This window comes from Mixophyes fleayi, chromosome 11 (genome assembly GCF_038048845.1).
Source record: "Mixophyes fleayi isolate aMixFle1 chromosome 11, aMixFle1.hap1, whole genome shotgun sequence".
Taxonomy (NCBI): domain Eukaryota; kingdom Metazoa; phylum Chordata; class Amphibia; order Anura; family Limnodynastidae; genus Mixophyes; species Mixophyes fleayi.
Window position 1 is genome coordinate 28,159,520 of NC_134412.1, and position 16,335 is coordinate 28,175,854.

General features: G+C 41.5%; 1 protein-coding gene and 1 long non-coding RNA gene across 4 annotated transcripts in view; one reads left to right on the forward strand and one right to left on the reverse strand.

Moving 5' to 3' along the window:
* The window catches only part of LOC142107523 (uncharacterized), an 11,272-nt gene extending 989 nt beyond the window's left edge, over positions 1-10,283 (reverse strand). The window contains exons 1-3 of one of the 2 annotated variants that reach the window (XR_012679969.1): positions 10,139-10,283; positions 9,373-9,424; positions 1,949-2,095 (exon numbers count right to left, since the gene is read on the reverse strand). This is a non-coding gene — a long non-coding RNA (uncharacterized LOC142107523). The remainder of the gene's footprint in view (positions 1-1,948; positions 2,096-9,372; positions 9,425-10,138) is intronic. The other variant, XR_012679970.1, reaches the window with a different exon arrangement.
* Positions 10,284-10,332: 49 nt separating this feature from the next.
* LENG1 (leukocyte receptor cluster member 1) lies at positions 10,333-13,971 on the forward strand. Of its 2 annotated transcripts, none has more exons than XM_075190995.1 (4): positions 10,333-10,678; positions 11,993-12,178; positions 12,285-12,550; positions 13,312-13,965. In XM_075190995.1, exons 1-4 carry the CDS (start codon positions 10,547-10,549, stop codon positions 13,520-13,522), a joined length of 795 nt encoding a protein of 264 aa, XP_075047096.1. In that variant the 5' UTR covers positions 10,333-10,546; the 3' UTR covers positions 13,523-13,965. The 2 variants fall into 2 exon arrangements, with proteins under 2 accessions (XP_075047096.1, XP_075047097.1); XM_075190996.1 differs by lacking the exon at positions 10,333-10,678 and adding an exon at positions 10,721-10,936 and having other exon boundaries at positions 13,312-13,971.
* The last annotated feature ends 2,364 nt before the right edge of the window (positions 13,972-16,335 follow it).

Sequence of the window (16,335 nt, forward strand, 5' to 3'; positions counted from 1 at the left end):
TGACCTCTTTACAAAACAAAGAGCATTCTAGTGACCTCTTTACAATACAAAGAGCATTCTAGTGACCTCTTTACAATACAAAGAGCATTCAAGTGACCTTTTTACAATACAAAGAGCATTCTGGTAAAAGGAAACGGAGTATCTACCTGCGCTCCTTCTAAATGTAGTTTTACTGATGTAAAACAAGGATATACACTTCCCAAATAATATAATTATAACAAATTATAACAAAATGTGATTAAATCTTCAAGCACTATTAGTGTTCAAAACATTGGTAATAAATAAACAATACTTATATTCAATGGAGATTCTTCTTTAGTGGGACATGTGGAATTCATTCTCAGTGTAATAAATCATGTGAACACTAATAGCGCTTGAAGATTTAATCACATTTTGCTACACAGAGCATTCTAGTGACCTCTTTACAATACAAAGATTATTCTAGTGATATCTTTACAATACAAAGATTATTCTAGTAATATCTTTACAATACAAAGAGCATTCTAATGGTCTGTGTACCATACAGAGGGATTTATACCAATATAAAACACTGACATTTTTACACATCCGTATTATTGTATGTTGTATTAAAAAAAATAGGATTTAGATAATATTTGTAACAATTGTGACCTTATCTGTATGATGTATGTTCTTCCCATAGTTGTTTCAACTGGTTTGCTAAAGAACACCCTATATGGTACAGTTGATTAAAGAAAAGATGAATGTGGAATTTAATATATAGTCAATACAGTGCTCCCCTTCAACCTTTTCCACATATTTTAACCCCCCTTCCATTGACCATATTTTAATCCCCTGTCATTATTTTTCCACATTTAAATCCCCCCCCCCCCCCACCAACCCCCTCTTCTATATCCCACCTTGCTTTGGTATCCAGCAGGGGGGGAGTCAGGTAGCTGCTCTTCACAGATGCTTACACTGCAGCTCCATCCGTGTGTAGGAAGTGACACTGTACCAACGGGGTGACTCTGAATGATGACATCACTGGTGCTCTGCACAGAGTCATGGCCGCACACTGGGAGATCATGGTGGTTGGCCAATGGCCATCAGTCCTAATCGACATCTGATATTTTTAATGAAATGTTGATCAGAATTACTGGCCACTTTGGGCCCTCACACAATTTGGGACTAATTTGATCTTCAAATACTATATTGTCGTCATGAGTTCGATTCCCGACCATGGCCTTATCTGTGTGGAGTTTGTATGTTCTCCCCGTGTTTGCGTGGGTTTCCTCCAGGTGTTCAGGTTTCCTCCCACACTCCAAAAACATACTGGTAGGTTAATTGGCTGCTATCAAATTGACCTTAGTTTCTCTGTGTATGTGTGTTAGGGAATTTAGACTGTAAGCTCCAATGGGGCAGGGACTGATGGGAGTGAGTTCACTGTGCAGCGCTGTGGAATTAGTAGCGCTATATAAATAGCTGATAATGATATTGTCCATAAATCCCAACATTTCAGTCCCCGGCAGCAGAACAGGGGGTGTGGCCACGTAATGAGGGTTTCGCCCTGTGACAATGGGGGCATGGCAACACCCCAGAGGGCTGTCTAGTGCTGTGAAGTATTAGAAACCTCCCTACCCCTCCAAACACTGGTAAAGGCAAGATACCTCCCAGAGTTCCCACCCGCGGAACAAATATGTCCCCGGGCAGGACAGAGCCTTAAAATCGGGACTATCCTGCCGCAATTGGGACATTTGTGAGCTCTGTATTCTCCTTCCTATTCTCTGCCTGCGTGGACAGCTAATAGTTGATAATGTCATTTACAGCTGAGAATTTTCAAGGTAGACAGAAGCAAATAATTACAGAGGAGAGGTATCTACATGTGATTTTATACATTACTAAACACTGATTTATATGTAAAAGCATTAGACAATAAAATATTATCATGATATTGGCCCTTCAGTGAGATAATAGATCTCTATATAATTACCTCATATGAGACTGTTTTCAGTGGCACTTTTACAGTTGATTACATAGGGATTTCACTCATAATACGCAGCTGACACATCAAAGATCAGAACAGTATTTTTCATGAGAGGAAAATATATGTAACACCTTCAGGCTTGTGAACTGTATTCTACAAAAATAAAGTCATGTAACAGAGAATAAGAAGTGCTTAGAATGACTGGTTGCATACAAATGCCTTTTCTATCACAAAAATTAAAAAAGAACAGTACACAGACTCTTTATTAAAGCCAATCTATATTACTCACTCTTGTGCACCCTCTCAAGTCACAATTTCCACTCTGAGTCACACTCGCTCCTCTTGCCTCAGTGCTGACCTTTTACATCTACATTTCCAAATCTTTACATCTGCATTTATTTTGTATACCTTGTATGTCTTGGTTTTATGTATTGCTTTGTGCTATCTCAACTATCTGGTGCTGTGGGGGACTGTTTTGTGAACATCTGCTGCTCCAATCAAGGTATCCGATTCATTATTATTATTATCATTTATTTGTTAGGTGCCACAAGGTATCCGCAGCGCCGCACACAGTACTAACAGTAGACAATACAGGGTTAAACCATACAGAACAATGAACAAAAAGTACCAATACTTCAGAAACTCCGGCTAGTCATATGCAGTAAAAACAGAGCGGAAGAACTGGTATGGAGACAGGAGGGGAGGGGGCCCTGCTCATATGAGCTTACATCCTAAGGGAGGGTAAACAGACCAGGCACAAGAGGAGCCAGTTGAGACAAGAGGAGAGAAGGGAGGACGAGCAAAGGGAGGAGATGGGGGTTAAGTAGATGGTTGGTAGGCTTTGAGGAAGAGGTGAGTTTTGAGTGCACGTTTGAAGGAGCACAGAGTAGGAGAGAGACGGATGGAACGAGGGAGGTCGTTCCAGAGAAGGGGGGCTGCACAGGAAAAGTCTTGGATTCTGGAGTGGGAAGAGGTGATAAGGGTGGAGGAGAGGCGGCGGTCGTTGGCCGAGCGCAGGGAACGGGCAGGAGTGTGAATGGAGAGGTTAGATATATAAGGGGCAGTAGAGTTGGAGAGAGCCTTGTAAGTGGTGGTGAGGAGTTTGAAAAGGATTCTGTAGGGGAAGGGGAGCCAGTGTAAGGCAAGGCAGAGAGGGGAGGCAGAGGAGGAGCGGCGTGAGAGGAAGATGAGTCTTGCGACCGCATTGAGTATAGAGCGGAGGGGGGAGAGACGGGAGTGGGGGAGGCCAGTGAGAAGGAAGTTACAATAATCAAGGCGGGAGATGATGAGTGCGTGAATGATAGTTTTGGTGGCATCCTGAGAGAGAAAAGGACGGATGCGGGCGATGTTGCGTAGTTGGAAGCGACAGGCTTGGGCAAGGGAATGAATGTGGGGGGCAAAAGAGAGAGGAGTCGAGGGTGACACCCAGGCAGCGTAGTTGGGTGACAGAGGAGATGGTGGTGTTGTTGACGACAATAGAGAGGTCATCGTGGGATGGGAGTCTGGGAGGAGGAAAGACAATGAGTTCAGTTTTAGAGATATTGATTTTGAGAAAGCGCTCGGACATCCAGGAGGAGATGGCGGAGAGGCAGTCGGATACCCGAGCGAGGAGGGTGGAGGAAAGATCAGGAGAGGAGATATAGAGTTGAATGTCGTCAGCATAAAGGTGATACTGAAGACCAAAGGAGGAGATGAGAGCACCAAGGGAGGAAGTGTAGAGCGAAAAGAGTAGAGGGCCAAGAACAGAGCCCTGCGGGACTCCTACGGGGAGAGGGTAGGGGCAGGAGGAAGAACCAGATGTGGATACAGAGAAGGAGCGATTAGCGAGGTATGAGGCGAACCAGGCATGGACAGAACCAGAGAGGCCGAGAGAGAGAAGAGTTTGCAGCAGGAGGGGGTGGTCCACGGTGTCAAAGGCTGCAGAGGTCAAGGAGGATGAGAACGGAGAAGTGACCCTTGGATTTGGCTGATAGGAGGAAAGTAAAGCAAAAAAATGAGTAACTTTGAACCTTGGAAAAAACATGTTGCAATGCAAGGGGTGCAAATGAGTTTATTATTTTGCACATAACAAAAATACTGGCTGATTTTTCATGTAGCACACAAATACTTAATAGCTTTATTTTTACATGAACATTAAAAGTTGATCTAGTACATGCTCTACCCCAATTATAAATCTGCCATCACATTTTAAATTTACCTCCCCCTTCAATACAACATGGTTTTGTCAAGGTTCAAAGTTACTCATTTTTTTTTGTTTTACTTAATGAATGAGGCCCAATATGTTTAACGCAAGTTAAAAGCATCACGGTCAATGGAGGGACCACCAATGACCTCACAAACACTGATGACTGTTAGTTGACAATAGGACAATAGGATGCCAAACACTTTTGACATGTGGTTTCAGCAGAACTTTTGAACGCAACTCAGGCTTCAATGGCTAACGCCAGCTTCAGCTGGGCACAAGTTCCGAAAATCATTGACTGTCAGAACTTGTTAAATTGAGATAAATAGTAGTCCCTATAGACATCTATGGGGACTGCTTTTGAGTTTGAAGAAAAAGGCTAAGCAGCAGATATCTATGATATCTGCTGCGATGCCCTATTAATACATTTCAACTATACTTAAAAATGCAGTAGTTTTTGGGGGATTTTTATGCAAAAACAGATTGATAAATAGGCCACATAAACAAGTAATGTGTGTGGTGTATAAGAGAATTACATGGAAAGTCACACCACTGGATTATCTGCAGTATTATGTGTTATCATGAAAAAAAGCTGGTGTGATTTATGTGTATAAATGGATTCCAAACTTTTTTTTGTTTTGTTCAGTTCCATCGTACATGAAGTAAAAATTAACTGAACTATCACCTATAAACATGTATAATCCAAACCATCATAGCTCTCCTTTACAAGATATTAGATATATAGATAGATAGATTATAGGGAACTATGTGAGCACAGGATAAAAGTGAAACATGTGAGTTTACACCTCAGACCATGGATGGTGTACAATGACTTAGGAAAAGATCATTAGTAATCGGCCCGTTCTCCCTGGCATCCAGCATGACTAATACGTGGCACCAAGTTGGTATTAACCTCAGTCAGCAGCATCCATCTTTCTTATGTATGTAGGCTCCTGTACTAACTCTTGTTATGTGCGCTATGCATATGGACACAAACCGTAACATAACACACATCACTGAAACCCGTATCTCTTATTACCAAGCGCCCAAAATACATTTACGCGCAAACTTTCCATTTTCAAAAATGGCCGCTGTGGGATTACCACATGACCACTTCCTCTCACGTGACGCTACGCCACAAACAAATCCAAACTAATCACGATTCTTTATGGCTCGGAATGATTATGACGTTTCCACACCGCAGCCAGACGGTTGCTACACAGGAACAAGTACATTTGCAGCAGAGCGCCTCTACTTTGTACCATGTGACTACAGCAGTCAGTCTGCACAAGGTCACTTTCATCCTGTGTGTTATAATATGGGGGTTCCACTAACGATGATTCTGTCACCTACTTTAAACCACCAAAATATTGTCTCTTAATGTCAACGGTTTAAACTCGCCAAATAAGCGCACAATGGCATTACAGTTTTTTAAACGGCAAGACCCACACTTAATTTTTTTGCAAGAAACATCTTAAAGACCCTCATCCTACCTTAGCCTCTAAATCTTATCCTCATGCTTACTACTCATCTGCAAATGTGAAATGTAGAGGCACAGCAATACTAATACACCGTAGAGTTCCACTGACTATTGACTCACAGACTTCTGATGCCTTAGGCAGATATATTATCCTCAGAGGTCCGACGTAAAGAGAAACAGCACATTTGGGTCCTTGAGCACCAAACACAACAGGCAACTTCACTCCACCAAACACATCCCAAAAAGCGTTTGTATACAAAAATTTGCTCACTTATAGGGCAATTAAATCAAATACTATCCAAAAAAGGCTGCAAAAACACTACTATAATATACTATATATATATATATATATAATACTAAAATATTATGAGAAAGGCGATAAAGCCGATACCATTCTTGCACGTAAGCTTCGTGCCCGCCGCACTCAAAATAGAATAATGTCACTGAAAACCTCCGCGGGTTCCCTTCTTTATGAGCCCCCAAAAAAATCGAAGAGATTTTGCGACTACTATGCTCCCCTCTACGATTTACGTCCGACAATAGATGACCCAACCTTGCTTAAGGAAAATATTAAGAGTTATCTCCGCTCATGTCAATTACCCAAACTCACTAGAACGTAATTGGCGTCCCTCAACATACAAGTCACGTCAGAGGAACTCTCTGATTCTATCAAAGCATTAAAACGCCAGCCTGCTCCTGGTCCTGACGGGTTCACGGATATATACTATAAACAAAATTGCTGATCAACTGATCCCCATGCTCACAGGGTAATCCAACTCGATTTTAGAGGGAGGAAAATTCTACAAGGCCACCACTAAAGCAGGAATTGTGGTTATACCCAAACCAGATCGAGATCCAACTGAGGCGAGTCGCTATAGACCCATATCTCTTCTTAATGTAGATTTAAAGCTTTTTGCAAAAATACTAGCAAATAGATGGGGTACTGTCCTCCCCTCATTAGTTCATTCTGATCAGGTTGGTTTTGCACCGGGTATGCTGCCTTCCGACAATACCAGAAGGATAATCAACTTAATCGTCCATGTAGCTAACAGTACATCACTTCCTGCTCTAGTGGTCGCATTAGATGCCGCAAAGGAATTGATAGAGTTGCTTGGCCTTTCATGCAGCATACCCTGATGAATAAGGGGATCCAGGGGGCTTTTTGTAGAGGGATATCAGCAGGGGCCTAGTGTGAAGGTACAAAAATGAGGTTGGGATGCTGAAGGTAAAGGTAGCAGAAGGACAGGAGGATAAGAGGGCATTGTTTGCATGAGCTTACAATCTAGAAGGAAGTGGCAGTCTACCAAGAAACACAAGGTAGGGAGTCCAGGTGAAGGGACTAGAAATTTGAAGGGAGAGATGAACAATAATGTGTAGTATGAGGAGCTGAGGAAGAAGGGGGATGTGTACTCTGATTAGTGAAGGAGAATCATTAAGAGGCGGGTTGTGGAGAGCAGGGGATAAGTTAGACAAAGGAAGGGTAGGCTTTAGAGGGCGAGATGGAGTATGAATTCAGATGAGGTTGGAAACATAAGGAGCAGTGGAGTTGGAGAGGGCATGTAGGTGTAGGTGTAGGTGAGGATTCTGTAAAAAAATGGGAAAAGGGGGTGCAGTGCTTGACAGAGAGCGGAGGCAGATATAGACCGGCGAGAGAAGATTAGTCTCACTGAAGCATTGAGCATGGACTGAAGAGGAGCGAACGGGTGCACATTACTTTGGAGAATGCTGGTCCAATCACATACAAGCACTTTCAACGAGCCGTATTAAGTGCTTTGGTAGCAAAATGCTTTTATGTGCCAGGGAAAGGAGAACACGACTGTTTACTAGCTCAAAACCTGTGGCGTTCAAATCTCGCTTGTGTCCTAGCTATGAATTCTGAAAATAAGGCCTGTTGGATTTATTGATGTAAACAACTTTTCTGCAGTGGCTGCAGGATACGAAGAAGCACAGCTCCATGATTTACTAAGATATATCACTGATCCCCCTAACTATTCTCTATCCCCCCCCCCCCCCCCCCGTTATTATCCTACCTCCATGATTTACTAAGATATGTTACTGATCCCCCTAACTATTCTTTATCCCCCCCAGTTATTATCCTACCTCCATGATTTACTACGAAATGTCACTGATCCCCCTAACTATTCTTTATCCCCCACCCCCCCAGTTATTATCCTACCTCCATGATTTACTAAGAAATGTCACTGATCCCCCTAACCATTCTTTATCCCCCACCCCCCCCCCCCCAGTTATTATCCTACCTCCATGATTTACTAAGATATGTTACTGATCCCCCTAACCATTCTTTATCCCCCACCCCCCCCAGTTATTATCCTACCTCCATGATTTACTAAGAAATGTCACTGATCCCTCTAATCATTCTTTATCCCCCACCCCCCAGTTATTATTCTACCTCCATGATTTAGTAAGATATGTTACTGATTACCCTAACCATTCTTTATCCCTCCCCCCAGTTATTATCCTACCTCCATGATTTACTAAGATATGTCACTGATCCCCCAAACCATTCTTTATCCCTCCCCCCAGTTATTATCCTACCTCCAAATAAAAAGGTTGGCATCCCCAACCCTCACTGTAGTTTGAGGTCTCTATTTTATCTTTATAGTTATTGTTACTTATGTTGTTCTCATAACCTTAAACATTGCTGTTAACTTCTCTTGTCCATAGTGGCTACATCCTTCATACTGTTTCAGCTGTGTTGCTCTCAATAAACAGTATATATATATATATATATATATATATATATATATATATATATATATATATATATATATATATATATATATATATAACAAAATGAAAACTAAATTGTTTTGCTTTGTTTATTTTTTCACTCAATGTTAGATGTGCTAAATAGCACAGTGAATATAGCACTTTCCTCTCCTGCCATTTTCAGATGTAGTAAGTACTTTGTCTATGATGGTCTCTCTCCCCCTTGTCACTAACTTGATGTCATCAGGAGTGAACGGAATGACACAAATTACTTTCTCAACTGTATTATGTTGACAAGATGACGTAGCGGAGGGAGCAGCCACACAAGGACTCATAGTGGCTGCCCTGTTAAAGATAGTGCTATGTACTATACTAGATTGTTTATATAGCAAATGCTTACAGACAGTGGTTACAGTTGCTAAATAAACCATAGGGTTTATCCCCAAACTCTAAGTAAGGAGTGTGTTTTCCTTTTAATGAATAAAAGGAACCTCATTATTATTGACCATGATAGTCAAGTTTTCATGGAAAGGTCATATCTATGTTTGCAGGCTCTTAAACATTTCACCACAAAAAACTCATTATGGCTGTGGATGGCAAACTTGCGTTATGCAATGTCTGTCTGCATCCCCTTGAATGGAATGAAATGCAGTGAATGATATTGCATAATCCATTAAGTGTTAACAGGACAATCATCTTCATCATCATCACCATTTATTTATATAGCACCACTAATTCCGCAGCGCTGTACAGAGAACTCACTCACATCAGTCCCTGCCCCATCGGGGCTTACAGTCTAAATCCCCTAACACACATATTTCCTATTACTTCTATTTTCTTACTTCTTTTGTCTTATAAGTTTTCCTGTTACAAACCACCATGTCTGTTGCCAAACTAATTTATATTTATCCAAATCATGGGAAATATTCTTTCTGTGGATATCTAATGCTACCTATCATTAACGGCAATGCGTGTACTGACTTTAACACCCTTTACATTTGAACTCTCCATTCATACTTTTTAAGAGTGAGAATTTACCTCATAGCAGTATTTTTTTCACAATACATATTTTTTTGATGTTGGTGTTTACCTGTCAAGAACGATAAAAGTTCTGTTACCATAGAGAATTATACAAGACCTATGTATACTATTTGGTCAGCATGAAAAATAAGCAGTGCTCACATCTATACGTTGTGCAAAAAAACCCTCAAAGCTCTCAGAAAGCACTTAACTTTGCCTCATTTCTTCCCCCTAAGCCTTATTGTATTGCTTTGAAAGTACTGCAAACTGAAACCATTAAATACATTTGCCATCCTCCATTGTTGGGACAGGACCCACTCTGAAATTCACTATGGGAGTCATAAAATGACTACAGCAAAGCCAAAGCGCCATTAGGATCGATAACTGTCCATTACTAAGTATATCTCATTTATAAACACAGAGGACATGCAATGCAACTTTGGGAAAACTCATTCACAGGGGCATATTCAATTGTCGGTAATCGTGCACGGAAAAACCGTTAATACGTTCATTTCAGGGAGCTGCGAGCTGAAATCCAGCGAGAGATTACGGTATTAACGGTACTAGTTTTTCCGCGGCAGAACCCACCGACAATTGAATATGCCCCACAATGTTGGAATATTAAAATTGCTGACATGTAAACTGGCTAATACACTTCAATGTGTCCTGATTTCAAGACTCCTTTCTGGGATTAATTGATGACTGAAAAGCACCTCACATGTGAATAAGCCTGACAGGGAAAACAATTTTTCCGTCTGAATTCAGCAGAAATATTGTAAATTACCTGATTCCTGTCAGTAGCTACATTAGAACACTGAAAGCAGCGTCTTCCCCTATGTATCATGTGACTACAGCAGTCACATGACCTAGTGACGTCACCATTACTTTCAGCAGCTACACAGGAACATGGACAGCAGCGTCCTCTCCTGTGTGCCACGTGACCACAGCAGTCACATGACCTGGTGACGTCATCATTACGGTCCGTAGCTACACAGGAACATGGGCAGCAGTCCTTCTCTGTGTACCACGTGACTACAAGTCAGCTGACCTGGTGACATCACAAAGCCGTTCGTGAAGGGGTTCTAGCCAATACCTACAGCATTTAGCCTGTGCTGTAGGAGTAAGTGGGTGGAGAGGCAGCGTCGTCTGGTCTATCACTGACTAACGGACTGACTAATCACGAGCAGTAAAGATGAACATTCTGCCTAAAAAGAGCTGGCACGTGCGCAACAAGGACAACGTCGCGCGGGTGCGGAAGGACGAGGCTCAGGCCGCGGAGGAGGAGCGAGTGCGCAGGAAGAGGGCGGAGCTCGCGGAGCAGGAGGTGAGAGCTGCGCATGCGCCTTATAGGGGGAGGCGCCGTCTCTTTGGGGGGTATTGTTTAAAACCGGCGCAAAAGTACCTGAAAACATATTTTATCTTTAGGGGTACATGCAAACCACACATTTCATTGGTTGTCAAGGATATTATGTATCATCTTTGCATGCATACCTCCCAACTATTCAGATTTGGGTGGTTTGGTCCTATGTCACACCATCCAGATCAGAACAGTTTTGTCCTGATTGGACTGAAGTTTTGGGAGGTATGTCCGGTTCTGCAGTGCAAAGCAGTTCTTGCCAGTGATATGTAGTGTAAGGGTATTTAATGAAGCAGAGAGCGGATTAATGGGCAACCTGTTCGTGTATCATATTGCAAGGCCTGCCTTCCTCGTGCCGTGATCAAGTTCCTGTGATGTAGGCAGCACAGTGGCTCAGTGGTTAGCACTTCTGCCGTCAGGAGTTCGATTCCCGACCACGGCCTTATCTGTGTGGAGTTTGCATGTTCTCCCTTTGTTTGCGTGGGTTTCCTCCGGGTGCTCTGGTTTCCTCCCATGCTCCAAAAAAAACATATTAGTAGGTTAATTGGCTGCTATCTAAATTGACCCTAGTCTCTCCCTCTCTGTCTGTGAGTGTGTGTCTATATTAGGAAATTTAGACTGTAAGCTCCAATGGGGCAGGGACTGATGTGAGTGCTCTGTACAGCGCTGCGGAATTAGTGGCGCTATTTAAATAAATGATGATAATGACATGAACAGCTCTCTTTCGGGTACTGTCCTGATGTGAACACCTCCAATGCTCAGAGGTATGGTGCATGTACCATGCATTTCATAAATGTGACTCATTAATGAATGTGCCCAGTAAAGTGCACCTATTGCCTGCATGTAGGGTTACCAGATGAGCCTCCTTCCTCCTCTGATCTCAGATGTGCTGATGGCACTGCATTACCTTTCGGCATTGTGGGGAAAGGTCATGTGATGTGGAAGATGGCTGTTCCAGGCAAAGAATAAGATCAGAGCATATAGTGGAGAAAATGACTGTTAAGGCACTAAGGAGGAAGGCGCTGGGTGCTGCTGGTGAAGGTTCGGATGGGCCACCTGTTGCCTATCACTAATCTAGAGTGTAAGCTCACTTATTTTTACTTAGGTAGAACTGGAGGCAGCATTCTCATGGATCTCTGACCATTCTTCATCTAATAGCATTTGTGGGGCTCCCTGAGGCCTAAAGTAGGAGGAGCTAGTTCATAATATAGTGTAGAGGTGATATACATATTTTTAAGGTTATGATGTCTGATGATAATCATGTCTTTTTTCACATTTCAGGCACGCACTGATTTCCTGCGTAAAAAGGCTCGCCTCTCATTGCCAGATACCTCCAGGAGTGATAGGACAGCAGTGGTGGAAGTAAGCCAGGATTCTGGCCATATTAACTTCTTTCAAGATGTGGAGGAGGGCAAAGGAACCACCAGAGGAAACAAAGAGTATGAAGAGGATAAGCGAAAAGAAAAGGTGTGTTTTTTGCTGCACGTTATTTTGGACATTATTTTTGTCACTATACGCAGGATATTGATTTAAAAATAAAAAAAGCAACATATTCATTCAATCATTTTTGCAGGAACGTCAAGAAAAAGCGTTAGGAATCCTCACTTACTTGGGACAAAGTGCAGCAGAAGCCCAGACCTCTCGCCCTTGGTATCAAGATACTCCATCCCGGAACAGGAAGGAAGGTGACGATACCATAAAGGATGAGAAGCTAAAAGGAAAGTTGGACCCTATGAATGAATTGGAGAAATACCTCCAGAAGAAAACGGGCGAGAAAAACAAATACTCTGCAAGAAAAGAACATAAAAAAGCTAAAGAGAAAAGGAATGATGGACAGAGGTATGCGCAACATGTACAACACTGTATTCTTTCATGAAATGCTTTCTATAAGTGCTTAATACATCACTAGATATGAACAAAGAAAACATGTATGCACTTATTAATGGACTTACTAACAAAGTACACTGTAGATTGATTACCATCAATGTCCATAAAGAGCTGGTTATCCTAATGTGCATTTGTATCCTACATACATACATACATACATACAGTGGCTGGGACGAGCCAGTATTAATGTAAATGCTACTCGCTAGGCACGAGTGACATTATTAGTTATTTCCTGATGTGAGAGACCTTCCTTCATCCAAGTTGACAGGTAGTCTACGTTCTCATGAATATTGGTTTGGCCAACAAAATAGCTTCAGTAACTTACGTCACTGGTACTTGTTGAGTTGATAAGCTGCAATCGTAACTTTTTATGTCAACTGGCACAATGGCTGTCTCCACTATGTAGATGACATGTGCCCTTAAATACTTGAGTGCACCATTATTAATCTGTATCTTCCCAAAAATAAAAATGAAGAAATAGAAAAATGGTATTTTAAAGTCCGTTACTTGAATAAGTCCTAAGGACAATGTCCCACAAGGCAACCTATTAATGCAGCACTTAATCAATAAATCACTGACACGTAATAATTCATAGACGCTTGGAACTAACGTTTGTACACTCCATTTGCAAGTTCTGAATCTCCATTCACTACCAATGCTTTAGCAATTACACATCATGATGTGTTTATGTCTCATGTGATATTACCATATAGGTCATCAGCACCATCCATCGAACAGCTGAGGCGAGAGCGCTTGAAGAGAGAAGCGGCTGAGAAGGCACGTGCCGAAGCTTTGCTGTCTGGCAAGAAGGAACTTCCAGAACAGGAAATGGACGACAGAAAGAGACGGTACAATTCTCAATTCAACCCACAGTTGGCACGAAAGCCCAAAGTGCAAGAAGAGCATTGGCGATATTGGAACTAATTTGACCAGTGGCAGTCAATACAATTTTCCTTTTTGGATGGGTCTCCATTCAACTGCTATTCACAAATACCTCCATGTGCTTCTGTCATCAGCAAAAAATGAATAAAGACTTTATTTATACAAAGAAAAATGAATATTTTTTAATAACCCTACAACTGGAAGGTATGAACAATAGGTGCTTGTTGCAATGCAAATTTTGTAGCAACAAACTGCAGTGTGTAGAAGTCTGCTAGTGACACAAAGTCTGCAGTGTATAGTGATAGGGGACCACACAACCCAGCATTTAGTGGGGGGCGGTTCTACCACTCTATCTTCATAAGTCACTAAGCATAAACAACTGTCTGCATTACTCACTGTTTTCTATTGTTTACACTCCACACACGTTTCAGGAAATAAAATGCATGGAACAAGGAATCATTGACCCACCCATTAATTGCTTGCATGAGTACACAGTTTATAAAAACAAAAAAACAACTTGCCCACAAAAGGACACAGCATTATGTGTTTAGGCCCATTGTGAGTTTTGTAACGGTTCGATGTTGTGCACAAATGATTGTAAAACTGGAGAAATTAAGATTGTTTGCTTTTAATGGCTCAACCATATAGGGAAATCACACCTTGTAACCCAACATAATCCCATATGACAAGGCTGTTATATAGGCAAGTCCAGCCTCTATGTATTTCTGTTTTACAGAAGATCCATTCCATATTGGAGTGTTGTCCAAGTTTCTCACGTCACCCAAAGAAGAACGTTCTTTTATATGTGCCCTTGTCATTAGTGGAACACAAGCTGGTATGTGCAACCTACCGTATCATTTAATAGACTTAGACATGACTGATGCGCAAATAAATTACCTCACCTATCAAAGTTAATGGTTTATTTTTTTTTAAATGCTATAACAATTCTTATCTCCCTAGTGCAGCCTTCTAGAGTGGGGAGACCAATACAGATCTTATGTTCCACACATGAACCTGGCGTTTTCTAAATACACATTTATTTTGATTCAAGTGAATGGACAGGTGTATTCAGAGTATATCTCAAGTGTCAGTGTTATTAAGATACACTCCAATAAACACCCTCACCCTTTGCTGTGTCTATGGCTGGCGTTAGGACAAAGTCATCTGTCCAACAGTAGTGACTTTCTAATCCCCAGCAAGAATCACTGGGAACCTCAAAGCTACTACCATGGAATAGGGCCTAGGTGTATGCAATGTGCATAGGAGATTTTAAAGAGGAACTTTACCTATAAAATAAATCCATCAGAATCAAAGTGGCCATGGAAAGAAGCTAATGACCTTTTAGCTATAATGCCATTCACGTTATATCAAGGTACTAACTATATTTGGCAGTTGCCATCTACACGTGGGTGTAACTAATCCACAAAACGCCCAACATTCACGGCAACATGTGATCATAGGTGTTGCGGCACCATTTGAAACCCACAAGGCCAGAGCAAGCTCTCGTCTGAACCATAACACAATACCTATCTTATTGTAAAACTACAGCAACAACCCTTCACCTTATATTGAATTTTTATAGTTTATATGATTGTTATAGTCCCTTCAACTGTGGGCCAGTGAAAGCCATGGTCTGCTGTAATGGACAAGGGGCTAGAAAAGCTTGTCTGTAATCTCTATATGGCTACGTACACACTGCCATTACTATTCTGTATTAAGAGGCTTTTGTATAGCGTAAAGTTAAGCACATGTAAACAGATGTGGAAAAAAATGATTGCACCAAAGGGTAGTACATGTGTGTTTACCTGTCCACAGGTTTCATTTGAGTAAACTTACCATTTATCCCAATGGACGTATATTGTAACATGTAATTATGGCTGGCTCACTTATAAATGACAAATTTATACAATAAGTTAATTAGTGGTGCAGTGCACCATGTATATCACTGAAAATGTACTGATTTTTGTATTAGAAATCTATTCATTTCTGATGCAGTAGGTACATGTCGGAGGAAATGTGTTTTTGTAAGACTAAGAACGGAAAGCCCATGCCAATTAAACTTTTCATTTGTGAGTGAGTAAAACATCTTGAAGTCTGAATGCACAGGAGGGGGTTGTTACACTTTCTTTCTGTGTCTCGGGAGCCAATTCAATTCCTTAAATTAAAAAAAACCCAAAAAAACTGAGCAGTATGGGCAGCACACTGTCTCATAGCACTGGGGTCATGAGTTCAATTCCTGACCATGGTGTTAGCTGTGTGGAGTTTGTATGTTCTCCCCGTGATTGTGTGGGTTTCCTCCGGGTGCTCCAGTTTCCTCCCACACCCCAAAAACATAGTAGGTTAATTGGCTGCTATCAAAATTGACGTGTGTGTGTGTGTGTGTGTTTAGACTGTAAGCTCCAATTGGGCAGGGACTGATGTGAGCGAGTTCTCTGTACAGCGCTGCGGAATTAGTGCCACTATATAAATAAATGGTGAAGCGAGTGTCTCAGACCGACCACAGCAATGTAATGTGGTCACAGCAATGAGATGGGGTTAGAGGGACACCAAATTTTAGAAGACATTTTTGTGCTGCCCTTTAGTGCCTTGACAGTATCCATAAGTCAATTCAAAACAATACTTTTTTGTTTTCTTTTTGTGCCCCAAATTCCCAAGTGACCTGAATACATAAACTATATCGTTATTTGATTAGTGCTGTCACGTGACTAATTGTAAGCGTTGCCTGATGGCATGTATAAAAGCACCTAAATATCTAATTACTTTGTACCTATTGTAAAAGAAATAAAGTACCCCTAATACTGTGAAAGTCTGTGCTTTGACCTTTGTAAGAGTATTCTGCCCTCATGCTTTGATAG

Excerpts from the sequence above, each read along its gene's own strand:
- LENG1 (XM_075190995.1), top strand. The coding sequence starts at position 10,547 with ATGAACATTCTGCCTAAAAAGAGCTGGCACGTGCGCAACAAGGACAAC. Across the intron at positions 10,679-11,992 it reads CGGAGCTCGCGGAGCAGGAG|GCACGCACTGATTTCCTGCG; the intron begins GTGAGAGCTGCG and ends TTCACATTTCAG. Across the intron at positions 12,551-13,311 it reads AAAAGGAATGATGGACAGAG|GTCATCAGCACCATCCATCG; the intron begins GTATGCGCAACA and ends ATTACCATATAG.